The sequence below is a fragment of the Nylanderia fulva genome, unplaced genomic scaffold (genome assembly GCF_048542155.1).
Source record: "Nylanderia fulva isolate GAGA-0341 unplaced genomic scaffold, ASM4854215v1 Scaffold47, whole genome shotgun sequence".
Classification (NCBI taxonomy): domain Eukaryota; kingdom Metazoa; phylum Arthropoda; class Insecta; order Hymenoptera; family Formicidae; genus Nylanderia; species Nylanderia fulva.
Genome location: NW_028190554.1, coordinates 1,396,669 through 1,415,619, shown reverse-complemented (window position 1 = coordinate 1,415,619; position 18,951 = coordinate 1,396,669). Strand labels below are relative to the sequence as shown.

The 18,951-nt window shown below is 38.0% G+C and overlaps 2 protein-coding genes across 2 annotated transcripts; one reads left to right on the top strand and one right to left on the bottom strand.

Annotated features, from left to right (window-relative positions):
- The first annotated feature begins 633 nt into the window (after nt 1-633).
- LOC114942209 (uncharacterized) lies at nt 634-3,390 on the top strand. Its single transcript, XM_029317527.2, has 7 exons — nt 634-1,089; nt 1,205-1,308; nt 1,463-1,720; nt 2,015-2,654; nt 2,791-3,018; nt 3,099-3,154; nt 3,283-3,390. Exons 1-7 carry the CDS (start codon nt 866-868, stop codon nt 3,303-3,305), a joined length of 1,533 nt encoding a protein of 510 aa, XP_029173360.2. The 5' UTR covers nt 634-865; the 3' UTR covers nt 3,306-3,390.
- On the bottom strand, nt 3,223-18,495 carry Nipped-B (Nipped-B cohesin loading factor). Its single transcript, XM_029317485.2, is given in 6 exon segments — nt 3,223-10,394; nt 10,396-13,237; nt 13,239-14,659; nt 14,661-15,368; nt 15,370-16,888; nt 17,730-18,495. Coding segments are annotated over 5 exon segments (6,669 nt in total). The 5' UTR covers nt 16,483-16,888; nt 17,730-18,495; the 3' UTR covers nt 3,223-9,809.
- Nucleotides 18,496-18,951: the final 456 nt, after the last annotated feature.

Sequence of the window (18,951 nt, the reverse complement as noted above, 5' to 3'; positions counted from 1 at the left end):
TAGTATTTTTTGTTATTTATAATAAAAGTATTTGAGGTATTATTTATTTACAACGAAAGCGTAATTTTTTTATTTAAAGTACAACTATATTTATTGTATTGTATTTTATGTGAATAATAATTATCAGTGAAAATCTTTATGCAACCGTTGATAAATCTATATTTATAGGCATCGATTTAATCGACTTTCGATAACAATAATTGGGATATAATTTTTATATTCTTATTTATATAATATATACATATATATTTTATTTTTTTATTTCGAAAAAATCAAGATAATTTGTTGAATTATGATATAATAAATTGCAATGTAATGTCTCTCTCTTTAAAATCACTGATTGACAAATATAAGTTTAATTTAACTGTACATATTGACAATAATAAATATACTTGAAAAAGTTAATAAATTAATAACTTGATTCATAAAACACATTTGAGCAATTATAATTCTTTTATGGTGTGCATATATTATGAAAAAGGATATATTTTATACAACTTCGAATTTAACATATAAAAATCATACATTTTTATAATACTTATTTTTTTCACGTAAATAAAATATTTATATTTCAATGAATTTTACTTTTTTGCTTTTTGCACAATTATACGACAATCTTTAAAATGCTTTTTTATGCAATTTCAATCAGCAGGTGCAATTACATGAGAAGGGAGACAGTTATGTAGTGAATTACTATGGAAACCCATATGTGAAACTTTGTTAGGACACAAAGGACAAAGCCCGACAAATGTAGGTAGTTTCCTAATAAAAACATACGACGTGTCTACGAATATATAAAACAATTTTTATTTTAACAAAAAATGTATACTTTGAGCAATAATTAATATCGTAACTGTGTGTTATAATGAGTGGAATTATTCGCAAAGAAGATAAGAAAGAAAGACGAATTCTGTCATGTGGAAAAGTGCATTCTACTGAAAATACGAGATGCAAAAAATCTCTATTGAAGTTAAAGCAGCAAGAGTATTTGATGGAAAAGAATCTCGCTAACTTGATGGAGAACATGAAACTAGAACCAGAAGTTCTACGACCCGATTTGCATAAAATGAGTGACATCTCGAAAAACAGGTAGACAGAGAAAAACGAATTAGTCAATCTTAGATTGCAAGTTATGCATTGCATATCAAGTTCGCTCACGCGATATTTTATTCTATCGATTTAATTTAAATATTTTTTTTTTAAGACACATTTTTCTGGATAGCGTGAGAAGACGTTTGGAGGAAATTTCCGATGAACTTCAATCAGTAAAATCTGCCACGAATTGTCCTGAAAAGATCCAGAAGTTAGGTAAATTATAAATTTTTTACACATTTATTCTTTTTCGTTAACTATGTCGCAATTTCTATATTTAAAATTTTTATTTAAAATGTCTCTCAATTTAATTAATACCAATTATATAGAAGTCGTTCAATATTTACAATACGAATAAACGTTTGTCTAGACACAAATGTATACAAACAACAGCTCGTGAGATTGTCGGAAAAAATTCGGGACTTCAAGGAGTCTTGTCAACTGCAAACTTTGTCGCAGGAGCAAACAGCTCTCGAGTCTGAATTGCGCGAATTTCAATCGAATTTGCATAAGTATGAGAGTGCAACCGGTAGCAAACCGACGTTTGCCACATCCTCTAACAAGGAAAATAAAAAGTGCAACGATTATAAGGGGATCCAAGATTTCCACGCGTTAATTGCTAAAACAGGTACTTGACACATTTGCATTCGCCTGTGTATCAATAATTAAAGTATGCAGCAAAATGTGACTTTATTTTTCGTAACACGTAATGTTTTTCAATATTTTGTGTTAAATTAATTAATTTTAATCGAAAAATTCATTCATATTAATCGAAGACAGTATATAAATTCTCTCATATTCTCAGTTTTCTTGTCAAACTCTAGTTTTCGTACGCTGTGGAGCTTTCTTATATTATTTATTGTAATTCGTCGAGATTTGCAGACTTATATATAATGTGACAGCAAAGCCACATACCTTGCAGGCTATACCGATAACTGGAGCGACGAGGATCACCTGCTGTTCCTGAAAATGCGAAAGAAATGTCGCAGCATCGCTGCCCTGGTCACTGCTATTCAAGTCAAGTGTCCAGATTTAACTGCGGAAACCATAGTGAATCACGAGACCTGGTACAAGATTTATCTGAACCTACGCGAGAAACAACGATCAAGTATTGAAGAGTGGCGCAAGCAAAAAGAAGAGGAGAAGATAAAAAATTGCAAGAGCGAAATCGGGATCGAAAGCTTGGAAGACACTTCACGAGAAAAAACGACATCTAATATTACTAAAAAATTGCCGATTCGCATGACTGATAAATGTGATAAAACAATAACAAAGACTTGGGATTTTGACAAGGTCAATAACGCGGATGGAAAGAAGGAATTAATAAAACAGTGGAAAATTGAGAAAGAAAATAAACGTTTGGCTGACGAGGAACAGTTAAAGATTCTGATCGAGTCGAAACTCGCCATGCTAGAAAAAAGCAAGAGAGAAAGGTTGAAGAGCATTCAAGAAGCTTTAACGGAGTATCGTGAGAGAAAATCGATAGAAATTTCTTCCAAAGCTTTGAAAGACAACTCGAAAACGAGACCAAAATACAATCCGATGTTGATCAAGGCTTTTAGGTAATTTATAATATCGTTTTCAAAATTCAAAGATTTGCATTAATAACATGTGTGTTAAATAATGTTAAATAGACAAAAAATTAGCTTAAAGTGCTGTTAATATAATAAAAAAATATTATAAATAATTTTAAAACAGAAAACAAGATGAAGAGTACACAAGCAGAAAGAAAAGTTTGATAGCTACTAAACTACAAAGATCTAGCAAAAATCGGATGGCGAAAATCGCAAGATCACAATTAATGAAGAAGCGAGATTACTCGACTTTGTTGAATGCGACCAAAGTGTGGAGAGAACGATGCAGAATTCAAGATTTTAAATCGAATGAACCGAAAAAACTGCAATACATTAAGGATGTTCCGCGTTTGTATGTCTCGTTTGGAAAAGAACATTTATATTTTTACCTGTCTAATTATACATCTAATTATATGTGTCCTCTCTTTTCAGATACGTTCAATGGAGAAACAAAGAATCGGAGATCAAAGATGCCTTTTCTTTAAATCGTTAGTATTCTTAGTCAAAGTATACAATTTCTACCTTTTCTGACGAAGAAGGAAATGCAAATCCCCAAAACGTTGGTATATACTTATATTTATTTTTCTTTACGAACGTATCTTTCTGTTTCTTTCAGATGATGTACATAATAAGTTATGAGTAAATGAGTGTTGATTTTATCCAGGATCGTCCGTTGCATGTTGTATATTCGGCTTTACAATTATATTATAAACCGCTCTATAAATCTCGTTATTTTTTTCATTTATCTTCCAGAGCAGAAAAAGGATGAAAGAAAGAGAAAGGAAAAGGGATCTCTCTTATCTTCGCGAACGTCGTCTCGGATAATTCCAACCCTCGGAGCTTTTACTCAAATATATATAATATACTTTCTATTAATCTTCTGTTCGTTATAATTCGATATTTTTTTCGTTTTAGATTACCAAATACAAAAACATAGGTGATAATATATATATATATATAATATGTATAATGCTATAATACATAAGTGTGTCTCGTATCGCGCCGAGTACGATAGCCTGTTCGCCCGCTATATTTTTAACTTGCCCTTATCAATTATTTTACTATTATTAATTACTATATTTGTTTACATGTTGCGGGTTAATCCTACGCGACGCGATATGATGGCACTTTCCGTTCTTTGTGAGAATATGCGCAAAGACCTTAAAACGCACTCTTCTTTTTCTCTCTTCCGTCTCTTTTAGACAATATTATATATATTTATGTATATCTATACTTTTTGTTTATATATATATATATATAATATATATATATATATAAATATATATATATATATATATATATATATATATATATACGTAGAAATATAATTATTTAGAATTTAATAATGCGCATCGCCTAAAAGAGTTTGCTTATTATAACAAACAATAGGTAATTGTATTTAACGCACTCTCTCTCTCTCTCTCTCTCTCTCTTTCAGTTACATTCTCCATCTCGTATCGACACACATGTCTCATTCGATTAATTATAACGACTGCTACAATTTCTCTATCACTAACTTCTCCGAAATCTAGACGATAAATATGTACATGTGTGAACATTTGTACAGCGGAGTTGTCTTTTCGTCCTCAGCAACGTATCACTCTAACATATTCGTTTACTCAGTCAATGCAAAAGTTCGCATCAATGTAAGTTACGCCCGATTTTTTATATATACGCTATTTTCTAAAATATTCTTCGCTTCATTAATGATAACTTTATCCTCCTCTGAATAATAGCGGCTCTTCTCGATATTCGTTTCGCGACCGACGCTTTTCTTTTTAGTTACAAATTTCGATTCTTGAATATGAAAATTCCAAATATCAATTATTATACGCTAAATAAATTTTCATGGAACAAATCTATGCGTAATACGTTTTTTTAACGAAGACTCCGAAAGAATGTCTTACAAGACAGATTGTCACGAATTAAATATATTGACAAAATAAAAATGTACAGTCCACTTGTAAATAAGCAGAACGAAATGTTTAAATTCTTCCGATTATATTTAGAGATAACGTTAAGAAAATTAAAATGAGATAGTTAAAATGAGCGAAAAGTTAAAAAGAAGTTCTCGTAGGAAAGTTTTTCTTATGAGAGGATTCTGGAGAACGCATAAGTTATTGATAAATTTTATTAGAATCTTTACATTCGTGAATTATTTACAGAAATATAATTGCATATGTATATTATGTACTATGTATTATATATTCATAGTTCGTAGTTCTATCGTTACCATTTAGATTTAGAAAAGAGATTTTCTCGAATTTTTCATGACAATACTAAGGAGGCTGACTTCGAAAAAAAACTTTCCTATTACCGAGATCGCACGAAATCATAAAGTTTTAAATATTTTGGCTTTTTTCGCACCTTCCGTAAAAAAGAGCATGCTTTCATATAAACGCGTAGTAGAAAAACATATAAAAGAACCACTAATATTCTTATAATCAATATTTTGTCGGATACGATATCATATTTAAAAATCGTCTTCATATAATCGCCGAGTGAACTAATCTCTTGTTCAGTATTTTCTGCTTTTTTACGAATAATCTATTTCGATTCTATACGCAATTTTTCGTTTTAAATTATCAGTTTTATAAATATTTTGCACGCTTTTTCTAATTTTTAGACATAAACTATTATTAAATTTCAAAATAGGAGATATTTTTTTCTTTCATAAAACTCATCTGTGCACATTTCTAAAAAAATATTAAATGAGACTCTGATTAATAAATTTTCATAACTTTTCGCAAAGAAAATTATACAAGAAACAATTCTCGCTTAAATTCTAACATTGCACGCTTCAGGGACGATACAAATTTGAAAACGAGATCTTATAGTTTATGTGCAGATGTTTTATACATTGTGTATTTTGCAAAAAGAAAATCTAGTTCCTCCGCGATTAAAATCTTTTGTGATAAAAACTGATTTTTTTGGACTGATAAATAATAATAATAATGAGATAACGGGAATAAGCGAATTTATCCTCTTATCAAGAGCTCAAAGCAGAACATTTCGAATTTTATTATTCATATTAAAAAAGTTTCTAAGATAAGCGATACTTTTTATTGCAATTTTACAACCATTAACGTAAAAAATTAAAGAAATAAATTGCAAATAATTACAAGAAGCGAGAGCAAAATTAAGCTTTCAACTATCAAGAATCGAGAAAATAATTTTACGACGAATGATTTTATGCGATATTCGCGCACATTGCTTACAATAACGTGACGATTATTATATCGATTTGTTCATGTCTTGCTTCTCTTTCGATTTCGATAGTCATAAAAATCTGGTGTGCTACACAGTCTTTTATATCGAGTTTCACAGTATATCAAATTTGCATCAAACACGAAGCAAATTATTTTCTTTTTCTTCTTTTTAATAAAAATCCAAGAAACATAGTTAATTAATAAAGAATTTTACTAATCTAAACATCAGAAACGCACGTGGCTCAAATTTGCTAAACATTTACATGTACAGAGATAAACTTTGTTTTTCAAGAGAGTCACATCGTATAAAAATTAAACAAAATTGAACAAAATTCAATTAAAAAAAAAAAAAAAAGTTTTTATCATTGCACTTTATTTGTAAAATGTAATTTTGAAAATTCTCACACACACAAAAAAAAAAAAAGAAAAACGTAAAAATGTGACAAAACTTTTTTCTACAACAAAATTTCCACGTGCGTTTCTAAGATCGGCGCGTACTCTTAAAAGCTAGACGAATAAATTCATACATTTTTTACTGCCAGATTTATTGACGTGATATAGACGAGTGTATATCTGAGCCTCGGTAAAGCGCGAGTTTAATCAAAGGTATGAGAAAATGTACTTCCTAGATTCTGCGTTCATTAATATAATTATCAAATCCGCACGCGGCTGTAAAAATTGATGTCCTTGTCTCTTGTAATCGAATATAAATGCATCGCGTTATCAATATTCAGACAAATATTTTCTCGAAACACAAAGGAGTAATGTTCTTTCCATGGAAAATAGTAGGAAAACTCGCAATTCATAAAACTCTTGAAAATTTTGAGTTGTACGTAAACACAAAAATTATAGTTTTTCTAATTTAATTGAACGATTCTGAAATTGACGTGAAAATGAGAAAAAGAAAACTGAATAGATTCCAATATAAGTTAAATACTTTTCTTCTAATAATTTAACAAAACTGTTTCTTTTAAAATTATAAACTGTCTTTTTATAATTTTAAATTATTGATGTTAAATTATTGATGAATAACAATTATAATTGCATAATAATATAATTATATAATAATAAAATTATTATAAAATTATATAATAGAAATATAATTGTCATTCTAATTTTTTGTAAAAGAAGTACACATCGCTCTTTAAATCATATTTTGATGCGTATTAGTATCTATCCAGTTTCTTTTCTCTGTATTCAATCTTCTTTCTAAAATACAGATCTCTAATTGAGAATTGTCAAATTCCTCGAAGCGTTCACTACAGAAAAAAAAATTCGCAATAAGAAAGAGACGTTTATATTCTTTATAAATAATTTTTGAATTGTTTGACTATATTTTCTACAAACATGTATGTTTAAACATAATATGTTTAAATACTATTGAAATTTGCTGGGGATTTGAAATGTGACTCAAATATTTTTAGAATTTGCATTCGCAAAGTCCTATGCAAATTCTAAGAATTTAGAAATATTAGAATCTAAAATTATTTCAAATGATTTTGAAATCTTCAAACTGAGGAATTTAGTGTAAAGAAAATTTATATAGAAGAGTTGTGAAGGAAAAGATAAAATATGTCTTTAAATGGAAAGGATACTCTAATGACGAAAATACATGGAATCTGGAAAAGAATTTAGAATGTCCAAATCTAATTCCCCAGTTTGAAGAACAACGAAAAAAGAAAAAGGCATCAATATCTGTCGACGTAAAAGCTAAACCAATAATTAAAGATATAAAAACAATCCAGAATATTTATAGAAAATTCAGAGATATTTTATCATCAATTGAAAATAATCCAATGATCGAGAAAAAGACTAGATGCAAACAACGAAAATCGTCGTACATCGAAAAACCATCGGATGAAGACTTCAAAATCATGAAAATTTTCAATTACGACAGAATGAAATATTTAAGATCGCATTCTTCTCGAATATGTCACATCGCACCGTGAATTTCTTCCGCGTTCTTTTCTTGTTAACAGGAGGTCCCTTTCTACGGTCTATAAATTTGTATAAAAACGATACTTTTGTCTTATTCTGTTCTCTTGTTTTTTTTTTTAAATCGTATTCGTACACCAAGGACGAGTGAGTGTGTATGTGTGTGAAGCAAACTATATTGGGACAACATGAATTCTGAATAAATACTTAATATTACAACAAAATCTTAAGTATTCTTCGTAAATGTCACCGCTATATAGTTTGTACGAAAATAAGATACTTTACTTGAAGATTTTTATATGTACAGATATTACAAACAACGTTTCGTAATGCATAGGCAATGCGTCCTGCTACACACCTCTATTATTATACATACTGCAGGAGAGGATCTATTACGGGTCCGCCCTCCATCGAAGTTCGTTTCGTATCGTTTGCTGAATTTTGTGGATCTTTGATATATTTGATACAGCTCCTTTTAAAGGCGAGTAATTACCGCTTATGTCGATAATACTCCAGCCTTACTTTTTTTTGAATCTCCCGGATATGCTTAAGAATTAACCGTGTAATTTTTTTAATCACTTTTTGCGTATCATTTATGATCAATATAATTGTTTTTTTTAACGCAAGTTTTCTATTACATAGTTTTGAAAGCACAAAATAATTTTTTTAAGTATTTAATGAACGTTGTAATTAATATAAGTATTTGATATCACATCCTTAAATTCTTTCTGACTAATATCAGATAAATATTAAGATTGAATTCTCAAATAAACTTTATTTTATGATACATTTTTTGTTTGTTCTTTTAAGCAATCTTTTTTTATTAGATTAATTAATCGATCATACATTTAAGTTTTTTTATTAAATTTTTTGTATTTGTCAAATGTCTTAAAGCAGCAATTTTTGTTTCTACCTTTTTTACAAAAATTAAAATATTACTACGAATTGTACTATAAGTGTAGCAATTGCGGAAATGTTATTCTGTGCACAGTGTACATATTTTTAATTTCAATAAAATTTAAAGCAAAATATTTTTAATGTTTACCTATAAATCACCATTAGCATAAATTTATCTAAATTTTAATAATTTAGCATTATCGAAATAAGCAGTGCTTACTATATATATTTTTTTTTCAAATTCAGTCTGAAAACGAAGGAAGAGAAAGCAACGACGAATCAAATTGATATTATTCGAATCTGTACGTTGTTTCTTTTAATGCTTTCTTTTTTATCTCTTTCCACTAATTTCTTCCTCCAAGAAAAAGGAAAAGATTTACTCAACAGTCGTAAAGACATCGTCGTCGCTATGTGATATTATTTACAGGTGAATTTTGTTCGCAAACGTAAATTTATTGTACTTGGTTTCTCTCAGGGAACTTGTGTTCGTAGCATATCTTCCCAGGGAATTCATAATCCCTCGCTTTCTACGCTATTTCGGCGGAATCGAGCGATCTCTAGAAGCTCCCTCGAAAAACGTCTCGACGGGTTCAGGAAAGCAGAAGCTAATTTTCGAGCGAACCAAGTTCCCGAGTTCCGGTCGCACGAAATACGTAACGAGCCGATCTCGCTTAACAACGGCATGGCGGATCAATGAACCTCGGACGCCCGCCGTTTCGGCCAACAACACGCTAATCCTTCCTTCAACACTCGCTCGCATTTAAAAATCTTATCATTCTTATCAAAGATCTCTCTCTCTCTCTCGCACGCGCGTGCTCAACACTCATTCCCACTATTATAGTCTCTATGCTCAGTTTCTTGACCCGAAACGGTTTGGATAAACCGTTTCCAAAGTCGTAGCACAACTTTGTGAGGCTGGGGAAGAGAATCCGTTTCAGGGGACCAAGAGGGTTAAGAGGAGGCGGCAGAGGAAACCATCGCGCTGCAAAAGCGTCCAGGTATCGCGCGAAAGGTGAGTCATTTTAGTGGGCGACTCGTCACACACGCACACACTATCACGGATTATTTATATGTACACATAGGATAAGATATACCACTGCACTCACACGAGGAAGTCAGGGTCACTGTAGTCCTCGCCGCTGTCGCTGGTGTCGGAGATTCTTCTCCTCTTCTTCTTCTTGTGCTTTCTCACCGATTTGTCCGTCTTGTGCGCGCGTTGCTTGCGATGCGACTCCCTCGCATTCGGATGAGCGTGTATCGTCAGCTTCGGCACCCGCGGCGTCGTCGGCGTTGCTGCTGCAGCCGCCACCGCGGACAGCGAGTTCATCGAGTTGTTCGGATGCTCCATCGGAGCGGAGTTGATATTTAGATTCGGTTGCGGTAGTAATTGAAACTGTTGCTGGCCACCCGCGACCGCCAGAGTGGCCATATCCCCTACGGCGCCGTCCGCTATCGGTCTGCTGCCATCGACCACAGGATGCGGCGGTATCCTGGTAGCATGCTCCGCAGCCAGCTGCTTCGCGCCACCACTGGCGTTGACGGCGTCGTTACCACCATCGTCGTCTGGTTCCTCGGGATCGAACTTGAGCATCAACTGTTTGAAGTCCAGATACTCCTTCACGAGCTTCTTCCTGCCGTTTGTGTCCAACTCCTCATTGGTCCCGCCTTCCCGCAATCTCTGCAATGTAGGCCTTAGGCTCGAACAGCAGATTAGTCTTGCGATTGATCGCTTTTTCGTAGACCTTGGCCGATTCCAAAGGCGAATACTGACTGACCTTCGCGTCGGAGATGCCATAGAGATCCTTGAGATGCTGCCGAAGTGTCAGTAGAAGTAAAAAGCCTTGACTGGCGGTAATATATTCCCTGAGCAAGGTGGTGTCATTTGGTAATCTAACCAAAATAGCTTCTTCGTCCTCCTCATCGTCCTCTTCGTCTTCTAAAACTGACAACATCTGAGTTGGTTGACCGTCCGGCCCGGTCGTCGTCGTCTGTACCGGTGGCATCATCGGCACCGTCTGCCCAGGCATCTGTCCCGACGTCAGCTCGGACTGCCCGCACTGCGATTGCACGCTGCCCTCCTTGGGCAGCAGAGCCTCCTTGAAAGATTGCAACACGTTCGTCCCAGACATGGAGATGATGATATCGATGTGATGGATGATGAAGAGCGGCTCGTCTTGCACTTGATATGTAAAGTAGGCGAGATTATCCGCCAGGTACAGCATCTGCGACAGACTGGTCTTGGCATTCTCGTCGAAGCGCTTGAGGAAGGACAGCACGAACGCCCGCCTTTGCTGTTTCGTGCTGCGCAGGATCGTGTAGAGAAAACCGTTGAGCGCGCCCGGGAATTCGCCGTCCTTCACCCGCATACCCCTGACCGTGATGTCGTTCTGCAAAATCTTCTGCAATCGGTAGCTCAGCCCGATGCCAAACTGCGACTTCATATGAAGGAAACCCGGATACTTCTTTTCGATGTCCTGCAGCCACTTGTCCGCGCTGTGACTCACCGCCTTCTCGCTATCAGTGCTCATGCATATCAGATAGGGCACTATCTGGACGGGATGCACCAAACCCTGCGCTAAAATCAGTTGAATAACTTTGAGAGCCGCGTGTCGTACACTTATATTAATGTGTAGAAAAGACTCGAGAATTTCCTTGATGTAGAGCTGAATCACGGTGCTCGCCATACCCGACGATACGTCACCCATCTCTTTTAGATTCTCCTGCTTCGACATTTTCGCCCATTCGAGATCTTGCTTGATCATTCTCTTTTCTTCCTCCTGCAGGTACACTTCAATGTTGTTGAGCACCTGGATTCTCATATGGACCAACGCGTGTTCCGATGTGAGTAAATGATGATAAAGCTCCTTCAGCTCGGGCAGCATCATAAACTCGTAATGCCGTATACAGAGAGACCCGATGGCCGACAAAGTGAAATGCCGGATGTCGTCGTTCTCTAGATGAACGAAATAGTTGAGTGTCTCGAAAACCTGATCCTTAATATTGTCCGCGAGACCTTCTATCACCTCTGCATCTGTGAAATTAAAATGACGTAACAATAAACCGACTGTGAAAAGCGCTCGTCGGAAAAATGGCCTGTATTTTAACAGCATGGGATTGGTTGGATCCTTCTCGTAGAATGATTTGTACTCCGTTAAGTGTCCGTAGTATTTCTTGAAGCAATCTCGTATCAGTTTAAAGTTCCGCGTGACGTTATTGACTATGGATCCCAAACACGACAAACAGCTTGCGACTACCGATCTGTCGTGTTGCAAAATCAGTTTCACCGAGTCCTCTTCTAGCTGCGCTAAAAAGGTCTCACTAGGATGTTCCATCAGAGGCACCACCAGTTCAAGAGTATGCGCGACGCTACTTATAATCTGATAGTCACCTTGCGTCTGACACTTCAGACTCAAGTAAGGCTGTAGGGTGATTGCATGATTGACCAGAAGCCGCGGCCGAATCTTTGCGAATAGATAAATCGTTGTCAGACACGCGACCAATCTCTGCGACGAGCCCTTCTTGCCCGATTTTTCCGAGTCTCCCAGATTTGTTTCCTCCAACCGCAACACGTTCTCGATTAGGCAATCCACAATTTGCTTGCACGCCGTCAGCAATGTCCGTGGCGGGTCTGCCTGTATCTTCGTACTGTCATCCTTGTCCTCCTTCGGCTTAAACAGACTTACCAAAAGCTGCTCAAACCATTCCAGTCCCATGTCTTTGCTGGCTGCTACGACGTCCGTGATATTCATCACCTTTCGCAGCAATGATTCTGTGTCGAGGGTGGGACGCTCTTTCACTGGAGTAAACCACATATTTTGAAAAACCTCCATAACGAGCTTCCGGATGCCCTCTTCGTCGTTCACTCTCCTTATCATTTTCACGCAGATCTCCGGAATTTTAGGGAAATTCGGGCATTCCATACAAATATCCTTGAGAATCTTAATAACGCGTTTCCGCACGCTCACTCCGGTGTCAAGGATTCTAGCCGATAGCATATCGTAGTATTTGTCAATCAATTCAGGTCTACTCAATACAAATTTTCCTACCAAGTCCACCGCTGCCTCTCGCACGGATGTGGAGTGATCGAGGAAGGAATGCTTCACGCCCAGCTGCATATCCACCCTCGCCAACACGCTTGGATCAGCCTCGACGATCATCGTGAGGCATTTCATCGCCTTTGTTCTAATAGCAATGGACGATTCCGTCAATACGTGAAGGATCTGCTTGAGGTATTTATCAAAGCTCTGCGAGAATGGTCTCTTGGATGCGAGATACTGTGAGATCAGTTCCGCGGAATTATAATCGATGTATGTCTGCAGGATGTCAGGTTTCGTTCCTGTGCTGCATAGCCTTATTCTACTGATAATATACTTCTTCTTTTCCTCGATAATTCGGTAAGCCTCCGAATTTTTCTGCTCATTATTGTCGTTTTCGTCCGGGTCTTGCTCGTCCAATTCGGACTCGGTGTCCTGGTCGCTGCTGTGATGCCGGTTTTTCTTCTTGGCGCGTTTCTTGTGTATTTTCTTACTCGGGACTGTTCTTCGACTGGCCTACCCGTGATTTTTCCAGCGCGCAGTCCCGATACCATTGAGCCAGATAAAAGTGACGCGCGTATCCAAGGGCCGAATCATTCGTCCCGTTGACCGCCAAATAATCTAAAAGTACCTTCTGTAGAAACACCATCCTTTCCTCGTCTTCGCTTAATCCTGGAATCTCCTTATCCTTTATTTGGTCATAATCCGAGTCCTTTTGCTGTTCGAGTTTGATGTCTCGTATGATCTGATCGATAGTCGATAGCTTGCAATGCGAACTGACTGCATCCTTGCGTAATCTGGCCGCTACTACACCGAGATAATCGATGGAAGCTACTCGAAGCGACATGTCGGAGCTCTTATTAGAAAAATGTCCTACTAACAGATTTCCAAGAAGACTGAGTAACAACTCGGCTGCGGGCCACTCGGGTTTATTCACCGTCGCCAACAAGTCTTGCACGAAATTTTCAAATAGCGGTCTGTAATCAATTTCTTCGCCCTTACTACCGCATTTGTTGAGGAACACCGTTAAAAAATTGCCGGCTATTCTGGTGGCAGTCTCGTATCTATTGATAATGAAGACTTCAGAATCGACGTGATTGGGCTTCTTCTCGTCCTCCTCCTTCTTCGAGTCCGACAAAACCACTACACATTGGATGAGCTGCAAGACTAGCGCCGTCAACATCTGTATATGATCCTCGGAATTGAGTCTGTACGTGCGCAAACTCCTTTTGCTACTAGGTAGTCTCGCTATAGATGCCAGGATATCGTCCAACAATAGTCTTCTGTGTTTCTCATACTTGGTGAATATTACAGTGACGAGTTTCAACGCGCTCAATTGAAGATCGCTCACTGATTCGACGAAAAACGGCGCGACTCCTAAGGTCGATGCGTGAAGAACGCTCGTGTCTGTTAAAACCTGTATATTCAACAATTCAGCCAACAGACCTACCAATTCGTGCATCTTGTTGTAAACCTGCAGAATACTTTTCTCGCGCACCTCCTTCATGTGACCCCGCTTCTTGCGTCCGCTAGAATTAAAATTGTCAGTCTTGTTCTTTGTATCTACCTTATAGACCGGATCGAATGAGGGATAAATTGTGTTCTGCAGTTGAAACTTCATAAAAAGAACTATTCGGTCAATGACGTCCTCCAAATAGACTGTCTTCGGCATATTGCTGGAGGTCATAATATGCAACGCAATCAACGAAGCATCTACGGCGCGTTGCACTCGTTCCATTGCCAATTGCACCCATAATCGTCCTTCTTCAACATCGTCGTCTGGGTCTACGAGTGGCGATACCCTCGCACCGTCTCGTATATTCTTTTCCAGGATATTCAATAGCCTTACTAGTCTGTCCGTGGGTATCGACTCCATAGCACCCAGCGTTTTAAGTTTGGCTGCTTCCGTACAGAGATCAGTGCAACTGATACTTAGGAATAAGTATCTCAGGAGGTACATCACCGTCTTCTTCAAAATCGGCGTTTGCTGTAACGTCTTCCGTGTTCTCGAAAATCATCTCTATGGTAGAATTAAATCGTTGATAAGTATTGGTCTCCATCAACTCCTCCACGCTCAATTTGGCTAATACAGGCACTAGCTTCTTCTCGATCTTGCGTATTTTTGGTTTCGTCGGCGTATACGGCGCATCTCGTTTATCGTCCTCCTCATCGTCGTCCGTTATCCTTTTCCGCCTACGATTCTTGTCCTCGCTCCTCCGTCGTTCCGCTTTCTCCTTCTCTCGTTGCACCTGCCGCTCTTTCGCACGAGCTTTGAAGTGCTTATTGTTCTTGCCGATCTCCTCTTCGCTCTCGGAATCAGTCTTCGACATGTCGTCGCGATTAGAGATGCCCATCTTCGCCGCGCGACTCGGCGATTTTTCCGCGAACGCCGCCAAACTCTTCTGCATGAGTGCTTGATCTGCAAGCGTTAATCTATTTAACATGACAATAGGCTCCTTCAACTTTTCCGTCAACGGTCCAGTAAGCTTCTTTTCCGAATTATTATTCTGTTGATGTTGCACATTGGGCGCAACATTAGTCGTGGCCGGATTCAAAGCATTAATCATATCGGTGGCGTGTACATTCGGGTAAGATGTGGTCTGTGGAGTCGGTAATAAATGTTGCACCTGCATGTTCAATGCCTTGCTTCACCTCAATGTTCTCAATCGGTAAATCAATATCGGGAAGAGCGCTCGTTGGATCGAGAAGAAATTGTTGATTATCCTGCACCGCACTATCGATGTCCAACGATTGACCGCTACCTAAAGCATGATGAACTTGCTGATTCATCATAGGATCGTAAAGGTTTTGTTGCATACTCATTGCTGGATGTTGCTGTTGTAGAGGCATATTGGTGCGCATGGGAGATGCTATGTGCATGTTATGCTGCGGCGTCATACCAGCCATGTTGTGATGCTGAGGCGTCACATTACCGAGAGACAGCGGTGCATTGGGTGAGCTCATGTGAGCCGGCGAGTACATGTTCGGTTGAAGAGCTACATTCGATAAAGGATTTATACAATTCGTGTCCTCTTGCATATGCTGGGGCGTAGTTAACGTTCTCGTTTGTTCGGTCATAACGTTACCTCTGGGCGATGGGGAAGGCACAGCAAAGGGAGACATCTGCGAGATGTCCGCATGATTCTGCGGGGTGATCGGCATTCGTGGATGTTGCGCGTGAGCGATACCGCTGGCCACCGGCGGCGGAAGTACAGATCTGGCCGCCGCAGGATGAGCCGGACTACCTTGGGGCGTTTGTCTGGAGCCTGATGAGCTCGAATAGGACGGCGAGAAACGACCATAACTTGCCGGCGATTGATTCGCGTGCAATACAGGCGCGCCCTGCGCCCAATTTCTCGGAGAATTGTGTTGAGGTCCTCTGAATACGTGAGGATTTATCTGCAAGATTGCCTTGAGTAGTTCAGGAGTGTTTTGCTCATTTTCTAACGACTGTTCAGTGTTTGCATAATTATCCTTAAGTTCAATGTGATCCGACGAGGTCTGTGACAGAGACATTATTAACTGCGGTACAAGATTCTCATCGCGAACGCTTAGCAACAAATGCGCTTCCTCTGCCACTCGTGGATGAAACAGCAACGACTTATTAGTCAAAGTCTGTGGCAGCGGAGTCGGTAGGGGCATTTCAGGTAACAAGTCAGTGAGACTCGCAATACCAGCGAGGGTAGTTATTGGCACACTTGGTACAACCCCATTCATTTTGAGTTTGATTCGTTCGGGCATTACAGCCTAGACAAAAGAAAAAGAATCAAAATCAATTCTAGCATTCTTAAACTGCGCAAAGTTCGTGGGACAATACAATATGCTGAGCACGACACAAGCATACTACGAGTACTTGTTTACGATATACAATAAATATAAGTCAATGAAATATGTTTAAATGCACTGTCCCCACAAATGTCTAAAGAAACCATCGTTACATATTTCTCACTATGCATTTCAAAATACTAACACAAATAGTTCACCGTTGAAGAGAGTCTTTAATCCTCTTTGAAGAACACTAAGGCAAATATCGGGAACTTATCAGAATCTTGTTTAAGTTCCCATGTTGCGAATAAAAGTCTCAACCAAATTTTGATGAAGCACGTGGATCCTCCAACAAACGGTCCATGTTTTTCAGTACTTTGTCCTGCAACAAAAATTTTCCATATGTAATATATATGTCGCTTTAAATATATTTTTACTATCATTTTACATTTTAAGTATTTTTTGTATTTAAACAATTAAAATTTAAAGATATATAATTAAAAAAATATTTGTACGAATAAAAGCTAGATTATATTATCGTACATAATAAAAAAGTGATATGTATCAAATAAAAACAAACTATAGTTATAACCTAAAAATATGCTATAATTTGATACTTGTAATTTGTATTTGCTAGAGAGAGACTAATATATTATTATTCAAATTTGAATGTAAATATTGAATTATATTTGAAAAAAATAATTAAAATTATAATCAAAGTTTATATATATATATATATATATATATCTTATAAAAATGAAAATTATATTTATTTTAAATCATCTTTTTGACTCGAAACAATTTGTTTCCTAGCATTATACACAGAACATAAACTAAATCTTGCATTGTGTTATAAAATATTTGTATAGAGAATTAATAGTCATATAACATTTATATACAATACGATATTCCTTGAATCCTAGTTTCATCGCACTCAAAAGGCACAACCATTAAAGAATGGCATGAGAGAAAAGTATGAAAACGTCATTAAAATACAAAAACAAAAAAAGATTCCACACATTTACATAAAACAAGCATTTCTTCCGCAAAAATGTAACATCATCAGCTGTTACAAGCCACAAGAGTTCCCAGCAGCACAGCGCAGACACCATAGAAAATCAGGCAACATCGATGAAGACAAGGACCAACTGCGCTGCATCCAAAGAGACAATCCTCCCCAAGTTCTCAATAATAAACGACGATTGTAGAACGCATGATTTTACCTTCTCCAGGAGAACGTCGACTATCCAACATCATACGTCGCGCGTCACCATATATCCACCAAGCGACCGGGAGAGCAGATGTAACAACACACAGCAGCTACAGAGGGGGAGGTGAGGGAGGGGGAAAACGCAGCTAGAGAGAATCCTCCCGTCGACGAGGAACTCCGACTCCGGTGAATCCTGGGACGAATACTCGCCGGGTTGCGCTCGCTCGCTAGGATGATCAAGAGGCGGCGCGAAGTGACAGCTCGGAGGTGTCACCCGGAGTCACTATTTACGTCGGCCGATCTCTTCGCTCCTCTTCGCGGCCTGGCGGGTTTTGGCGGGAGGCCGGGCGCCGTTTCGCGTCGCTCAGGGCAGCCGGCGGGTTCCTCGGGCACCTCGTGACGCTTCGGAGCAACCAATCCGCCCGGTCGAGAGACTCACCCGCCGCGGGAACACCGTCGTCGTCCGGGCGATGCTTCGTTCAATTGTCATCCGCGGGGGCTACCACTTACGTTGGTTGGCCTACTTGGTTGGACGCGTTTTCACGTCGCGCACGGCGACTCCTGGCCAGGACTCCGCTACACGACACTCGCCTCACTCGCGTTCGACGCAGCGTCGCGCAAACATCGCCGCCTCGCAGCCGCCGCGTCCTCCCGTAATCGGTATTTATACTGGGAATGCGAAGAAAACAGACACAAAGGCGTCCATTTTGCTCAGCAGCGAGTTAACGGAAGTGGCGTAGTAGTGGGATATCGCTCTCTGGCCAGACGCAGGTATGTATTACCGGCGGGGCGCTACGGCGGCGTCGCAACCGAGGCTTTTATTCGCCACGGGCGAGTTTACATGAGAGCGACGAGTTCGCAAATCCAAACGAATTCCATATAATTTCAAGCATTTTTTATCCCATACGTTATTTCATTTTATTTTATTCGTTATTATTATTTTATTATTGTTATTATTATTATTTTATTAAAGTCTAAACAGTGCTGTGCTTGGATGAAAAATTAGTTCGATACAATTTTATGTGCTGTCAAATTGAACATTATTCTAGATTCTAGATAATTTATAGGTAACAACAAGAACTGTTAATTAAATAATAAAATAAAATAAACTTACGCGAGAGAATTTAACGCAACGTCGAATGTCAAATCACGTGTCCAATATAATGACGTATAGTAGCCAATGAAAAACGTTACGTATACATTCTTTCGATTAACGAGTGTGTCCTGTCAGTTGA